Source organism: Glycine max, chromosome 11, assembly GCF_000004515.6.
Source record: "Glycine max cultivar Williams 82 chromosome 11, Glycine_max_v4.0, whole genome shotgun sequence".
In the NCBI taxonomy this organism is placed as follows: domain Eukaryota; kingdom Viridiplantae; phylum Streptophyta; class Magnoliopsida; order Fabales; family Fabaceae; genus Glycine; species Glycine max.
Window position 1 is genome coordinate 37573011 of NC_038247.2, and position 7535 is coordinate 37580545.

The 7535-nt window shown below is 30.4% G+C and overlaps 1 protein-coding gene across 1 annotated transcript; it reads left to right on the forward strand.

Annotated features, from left to right (window-relative positions):
• The first annotated feature begins 867 nt into the window (after nt 1-867).
• On the forward strand, nt 868-2199 carry LOC100305722 (uncharacterized). Its single transcript, NM_001248857.2, is given in 2 exon segments — nt 868-1188; nt 1708-2199. Coding segments are annotated over 2 exon segments (798 nt in total). The 5' UTR covers nt 868-870; the 3' UTR covers nt 2188-2199.
• The last annotated feature ends 5336 nt before the right edge of the window (nt 2200-7535 follow it).

A 7535-nucleotide genomic window follows, 5' to 3' on the forward strand; every position in this document is an offset into this window, starting at 1 on the left:
TTCAATGTGGAAGATCTTGAAGTATCTTGGATGAATGGGATCCACCACCACAACCCTAGCTATAGCACTTTCGTGTAAGCTTCAGCGCCTACTTTTTACTTTATCAAACGATTAATTAACCAATCAAAAAACTATTTAAACAACTGATGAAGGTTGATGTATGACTTTTTCGTTAGTACAATGGTGACTGACTTTATTTCAGGTAACATCTAGGCAAATGTTATGAAAATACCAATGCTTCTATTGTTTTAAGTACATATCCACTGCTATTTTATATGAAAGAGAATTAATCTATGACACAAAAGTTTCAAGATAAGTAAAACGACATGAGTTCTTATTAGGTAGTATCTATTATGCTATGCATCAAGAGAGACCAAAATGGATATAATTATCACAAGATCACATAAAACACTCTGTGGTCCAATAAAAATATGACAATGAGTCACTGATCATCATCCACTACATCAACAACGTGCTAATTAAAGTTACAACTGTGTGTCCTAAGTCTATATGTCAGGTACTACTCATACATACCATTTTATTTTCTCATTCGAATTCTTACTCAGCACGGATACTAAATATTAATAATACTACTAGCTTATTAAATCATGTCACCTCAATCTTATTCTTTTACTCTTCATATTTTTCCTCATAAAGTCCAAGTTCGTTAGATTTAGTGGAGGGAAAAAATTTCTCTGTGAAGTGACTGACAGGTACAACCAAAATCGATTTTCTTTTGGCCAATGAAAGGGTATTGGTTATCACACCAGTCACCATCAAGATAAGAAGATCAACCATTATTAGTGCAACAAATAGTAACTAGGGATGATGGGAGATAAAAGGCTCAGAAATCATGGAAGAAACTTTAGAATGGTTTCCATTGTGACTATGGAAAATTACTATGATTCTGGCTGGCACATGGGCACCAGCAACTGGGCTCAATGCAGTGATCATTCTTCTTCTTCTTCCTTTGCAGTGCCTACACAACAAATACTCCCTCATCATGTCACTGACGCTGCCTCTCTTCAATTTGGTGAGTTTCACTCATGGTCACTTCCCATTGAAGGGGCTGCAGAAGAGAGAGCAATAAGTGCTTCCAAGAGTCACAGGCAAGCTGAGAAAAGGCGCAGAGACAGGATCAATGCACAGCTTGCAACTCTTAGAAAACTTATTCCCAAGTCTGATAAGGTAAACCAATTTTTAATGGATGAGTCTCTTTTTCAGTTTTCTTGAGTTGCATATATACATAGTGCATGTTTATTTTATTGTTGCAAATGGACTTTTGGGGTAAAATAAGATTTACAAAAAGCATTCAGACCCTTCTTTTTACAAAACGGAATTTGTAGATCATTATATTTATCTTGAAATTTCGTGTACTGCATTTTGAACGGACATCCAAACATGCTCATATAATAGTACTATCAAATATGAACAATATTGGAATGAATAACTTGGATTTTGTTCCTGGTATCATCACGCTACGTAATGAATGGAATATGAAAGTGATGTGACATGTATGCTTAGCAAAAGTTATATAAGGATTTCAATTCCAATTCCTCATGTCAAAGAGAGAATATAGGACAAAGCTTGTTTATAGTGGGAAACATATAGCATGTTTGAAAACTCGTTGTGAAAAGTAAGAAATCATGAAAATCATATGCGATGTGGAACCAAACATGTTAATATTAACATTTTGTGTACTTGCAGATGGACAAGGCAGCTTTACTAGGGAGTGTGATAGACCAAGTGAAAGATCTAAAGCGAAAAGCCATGGATGTTAGCAGAGCCTTCACAGTTCCAACTGAAATCGATGAAGTATCAATTCATCATGACCATGTTCTTCAAGATGAAAGCTGCACTGAAAAAGTGAACAAATTGAAGGACAATATTGTGATCAAGGCTTCTGTTTGCTGCGATGATCGACCAGAACTTTTCCCTGAACTCATCCAAGTCCTCAAAGGCTTGAGACTCACAGCAGTTAAAGCTGACATAGCCAGTGTTGGTGGCAGAATCAAAAGCATATTGGTGCTTTGTTCTAAGGATAGTGAAAGTGTTTGCCTTGCCACTCTCAAACAGTCCCTCAAATCTGCTATCACCAAAATTGCTTCATCATCATCCATGGCTTCTAGTTGTCCCTCTAGAAGTAAGAGGCAGAGATTCTTCTTGCCTTCTCACTGCCTACAGTAATTTATTTATTGCAAAAATATCTTCTTTTCCCCGCTATTCATTTCAGTGTGGGGAAATTATTTGCTTTATTTTTCAATATTTATATACCTATAAGATATATAGTTTCTCCATTAGGAAGACAAAATCATGAAATGTTAGTTTTGTGCCACCAATTAAGGCAAAATTAAAGAGTGGGAAATTAATTGAAAGGAAGGGAAGCAAAGCAAAATATTTGTAAAAGGTTAAGTAAAGACATGGTTTTAAATAAGAAATCAAGTGTATGTATGACCTTTTGCTGCTTCAAAAATAGAAAAGTTGCAAAGTGATTTTTTACCCATGATCCAATCGAAGGTTCACTGGGAGAGTAAAAAAGTGAAGAACGTAGCAGGAGAAAAAGAAACGAAGAGAGCAGTGGAAAAGCAATTGATCATTGCGTTGCTCGTTAATTATTAGCAGACAGATGTTAGTGTTAAATCACATCACGTTGGACTTTAAGAATAAGAAGTGATCAATGGATTCAGCAAATATTGGCACGTCCACTCAAGTTGTTTTCATCTCCTGGTGATAACACCAGATATTTCCTTTATTAATTAACGAGGCAAATGCTGAAAAAATATATAATTGTTATATAAAAAAATTAATATTTATTTTTTAAAATAATTTAAAATATCTAATATGATTTGTTAAATATTTCTTAACTACTTGTAAACAATATTCTTTCGGTAAATCGAAACTGCTTGGATTTTTTACATGATATAGCAGCCAGTGGAACCCATTATGGTCCACGTTCTGATAATTACTACTAAAACAAAGGCAACTTAAAGAAAAGTCGTCCATAAAAATGAATTTTTTGGGGGTGGATATCAAAATCTTGATAAGAGATGGAAGTCCCATTGGCTGAAGATCGTAGATCTCTAAAACTATAAAAAAAAAATAAAAAAAAAAATAAAAAAAACAACTCCTTATATTAATGATTGACAAAGGATATATACAAAATGAGAGAGTTTGAGCTCTATTTATAGAACTTATTAAAAGGGTAATTAACCTAATAAGTATTCTTAACAATCTAATTAACTAACCAATTTTCAATTAACTAATATCCTGTTAACACAAGGGAATGAAAATAGAAATAATTCATGGACATTTTATGCTACTATAGTAGATGTTTAATTTGATGGTAGCTATATTAGAATGTTTATATGTTATTTTTTGAATAAAATATTACACAATCAAGGATGTGATTATGATATGATATTAATTACTCTTTTGATTATGATATATTTTAATCATTCAATCAACTATTTGATGTTATTGTAATTATTGTCAAATATTGTAATTAACTTAAATAAGAATACCTACTTAATATAGGAAAGATAGTTGCCTAGTTTTTAGAGATTTAGCTTATTTCTCTTCTAATTTCTAGAGATTTAGTTTATTTTTCTCCTAATGCTATGTGACACTGTATTCACTTGTATATATATTTTGCCTCTCGATCAATGAAATATAGAAGCCAGAGGTCTACTCTCGTAAAAAAATGTGAAAATGTTTAATTTTTTTCCTCTTTCTAATTTTGTTATATTTCAGCACCCTTTCTAAAAACAGCTATTTTTTTAATCAGCAAGCAAGTTTCGCGTCCACCATCCTACAAATTACTAGAAAATATTAAATGTATATATTTTTGTTAATCTTGATTTTCTCACTTGATTTCTCTTATACTCCGATCCGTTCGTTTAAAAAAATCTCTTAATTTACACAATGCTTCCTCTATTTTTGTCAAATGATTTGACATTTTACATGAGTGTAACAGTGCACGTAACAAGAGTACAAGAAAAAAACTAGATTTGTGGACCAGTGCAGAAGCACGAGGAAAAGTAAAGAAAGCCATAGCCATCAGGTGTGCGTTCATCTGGAGAGTAAAAGAATGAAAAAAGAAGAAAAAAAATTATGTAAGACTCATATTTATACACTTTATCTTAATTTAAAACTTTTATCTCAATGTATTTATTTTTCATTTTTTTTACTGTATCGAACGGATCCTTGAAAAGCAATGCTATTCAAACTGTAAAAAATGGGTAATAACTTGACAGCAAAGTAGGCAGTAAAAAACACTTGACAGCAAAGTAGCAAACGCAGCCCACGTTAAACAGCCGAAAAGTAAGAAAATATAGACACACACAACTGAGTGAGAGAAAAAGACTGAAATTGCTTTTACCACCAAATGAAGCATGGACAAGTGTTGGATATTTTATTTCCATTGTGTACTGTTGTAGGTAACGTAAATTTAATGAGTACAAGAATCGAATCTTATAATCAATTTACGGTAACTATGATCTCGACTCTCGATGCATGCCAAGCTGTAACTTTTCATTTTATTATCTCTCTTGGTCATGTCATCTACTGTTCTCCATGTCAAACTGGAACTAGAGAAATATTAGAAACAAATTCTTTAATATAATTTTTTAACATTTTTTTATTAATTAAAACTTAAGAAAAATTATAAAATTTTATAAGTCTTACTTATTTATTGAATCTCTTTTATGATTTTAACTAATAGTAGTAAGTTAGGAAATGTATGTTAACATTTTTACTGTATATTGTTCAATACGTATAGATTAAAAAAAAAACATTAATTCGTACTGAATTTGCAGTTACAAGACCTCTTTTTGCTCCTTAAAATTCATTGCATAAAGCCATAAACTAGCTAGCTTGCCTGGCCACATCAAGATTATGAAAATATGTATGCAACAAATACGATCAAAGAAACTCAGACAGATGTTTACTTACTAGACACTGTACACTCTTTCCTGACTTGCCCCACAAGGCACAAAAGCTTAAACAATTTTTTTATAAAAAAAAAAATCCACTAAAGGTCGAGCTTCATTCAGAAGCTGTAATTTTAATTAAGGAACACTAGTTTACATATCTTGTGACAAAAAAAAAACTAGATGAAAAATAAATAAATTTATGAACTCAAATTGAAGTTCCGAATGCACCAAGCCATTATTATGAGGTTTAATTATACTTTTAATCCTTATATGGACATCAACCTTTCATTTTAGTTCTTATAGCTTAAAATATTTTTTTTTATTCCTATAGTTACAATTTGTTAATCCTCGTTTCCTTATAATCCTTTTAAAACATTTTAAATTTATCTAACATTGTGCTTTAAAACTGCAATAAAATTGAAAAATCGAAATAAAGAATTAGAACATTTTTTTAAACCTTGTTCGGATGCAGTTATAAAATTGAAAAATGATGCAGTTATCTAACATCGAGCTACGTTTCAGGAATTTATAGCGAACCAAAACCCTAGCAAATGACAAGCATTGGGCTTCAATTGTAAACCAGTGGCCCGTGGGTTTCCAACATTTCAACTTCAAAACACATCAGGATGATCCCGCCCATTACGTTTTACATGAGGCCTAATTCGTGGCAACGGTTATTTGCTTTAATGTAATTTTGGGATCAGGATTGGATTAAGATTTTAAATGATTTTAAAATATATTTTTTATTTAAAAATGTCTTTGTGATATTTAATTAAAATTTTTTAATGAAATAAATAAGTCTTGGGCTATTTAATTAAGATTTTTTAAGGAGTATAATAAAATCAAATGATATTTAATTAAGATTTTTTATAACTTAAAAAAGTCTTTTGGTATTAAAAAATACACAAATTTCGATGAATATTTTTTAAAATATATTTCATCTAGTATAAAACATATATCGAACAATCTCACTTAAAACCTTAAGAGTCTGGTAATTTTTTTTTTATATTGCTTAATGGACTTTCTTTTCTCTCATCACAAAAAATGATATTCACTTAATCGCGAGAGAGGTATCAAACAACTGTCAAAAAATAATATTATTCAAGATGTGTGTCAAATGCTTCTCTTATTCTTTTGGAACAAAAAATGTCAAATATATTCATCTCCTTTGTACTTTTTCTTTTTTCTTTTTAAATTAAATTAATATTTGTCTTTCATGTCAATGCTAATCATGTTTTTCTTATATTAATTACACTCATCGCTTGCTCATGATTGTCACATTTAATTTTGTTTTTCTTATAACTCAGTAATTCTCCTATAAATTTTCGATCTTCATCACTCCCTTCTAGTATAGGCTTATTATTACACTCCATTTTGACATGTCATTAGATTTATCATGAAATAATTGTAGTAATATAATTTTTGTTGGATTCAATTTAGCCCTCTAATTTTCAAAACTGATTCATTTTTTTTTTGTTTAGAAATATGCATTTCGTGATGGTTTAAAATCACTTCTTGACAGTTTTGAACTATCACCAAGTATGATTTGTTACACTTTAAATTGAAAAACCAAATTGAATTGATTTAAAAGATTAGAGAACCAAATTGAAAAAAAATCTAAAGAATCAAATTGAATCTAAAAAATAAATTAAAAGACTAAAAAATTAATTTAACCTATACTTTAACATAACATGCATATATATATATAAAAAAAAACAAAACTTTAGATGAGTTAGATTCCAAATACTCACTAAAGTTAAAATGAGTTTCAATGCTCAAATAATGTTTTTAAGTTATGTTTGGTTGGGATGAGCAAGATATAATAAATGAAAATATAAGAGATATAATTTGAAAAAGATTAAATAAAATAGAAACAAAGTAGAACGTTGGATTATTTGGTTTATATATGAGAAATAGAATAGAAATAATATTATTAAAGTAGATTGTTTTGAGTGAATTGTGAAGAGAGAGAACTTAAATAAGTTTTATAAAGACTTTTGTATCTTTGTAGCTATTCGACGAGTGAGCTTATACAAATGATTAAATTAAATACACTATAATCGATTATACAGTTGCATTTAACTGATTATAGCCGTGCAATAATCGATTTTAGAAGGAACCAACAAGATTAAAAAAGGCATGTTAAAAAAGATAAGGGTAGGAGGAACCAATCAGCCAGGGGGCGATGCGATACTACTGCAGTGTTGGTTCGAGCTCAAGAATGGTGTTGTCATGTTTACAGTCATTCTTGGAGGTTTTTGCGTTTGAAAGTCTGGGTTGATCATGGAGACATAAAGATGGGGTGAATTAGTCTTTTTGTTGTTAACGTTCATTATCTCCATGGAAATAACTAACATGGGTCTCACTAATTCAAAATTAATTCTCTTCTGCATCTGTTAAAAGTTAAAACAAACCGACACATGTTATTCTTGTTCGCACATACTTGTTTCGGTTGTCAAAATTAAAACAGTGTTAAAGTACTTGCAAATAATTTATATCAATAGCAGGATTTAAATACACATCCTTTACTAAACATGGGCCTAAATAACAATACTAGCTAAGTGAACTAACATTTGTTGGCATATGAAAATATTTTTCATCCAT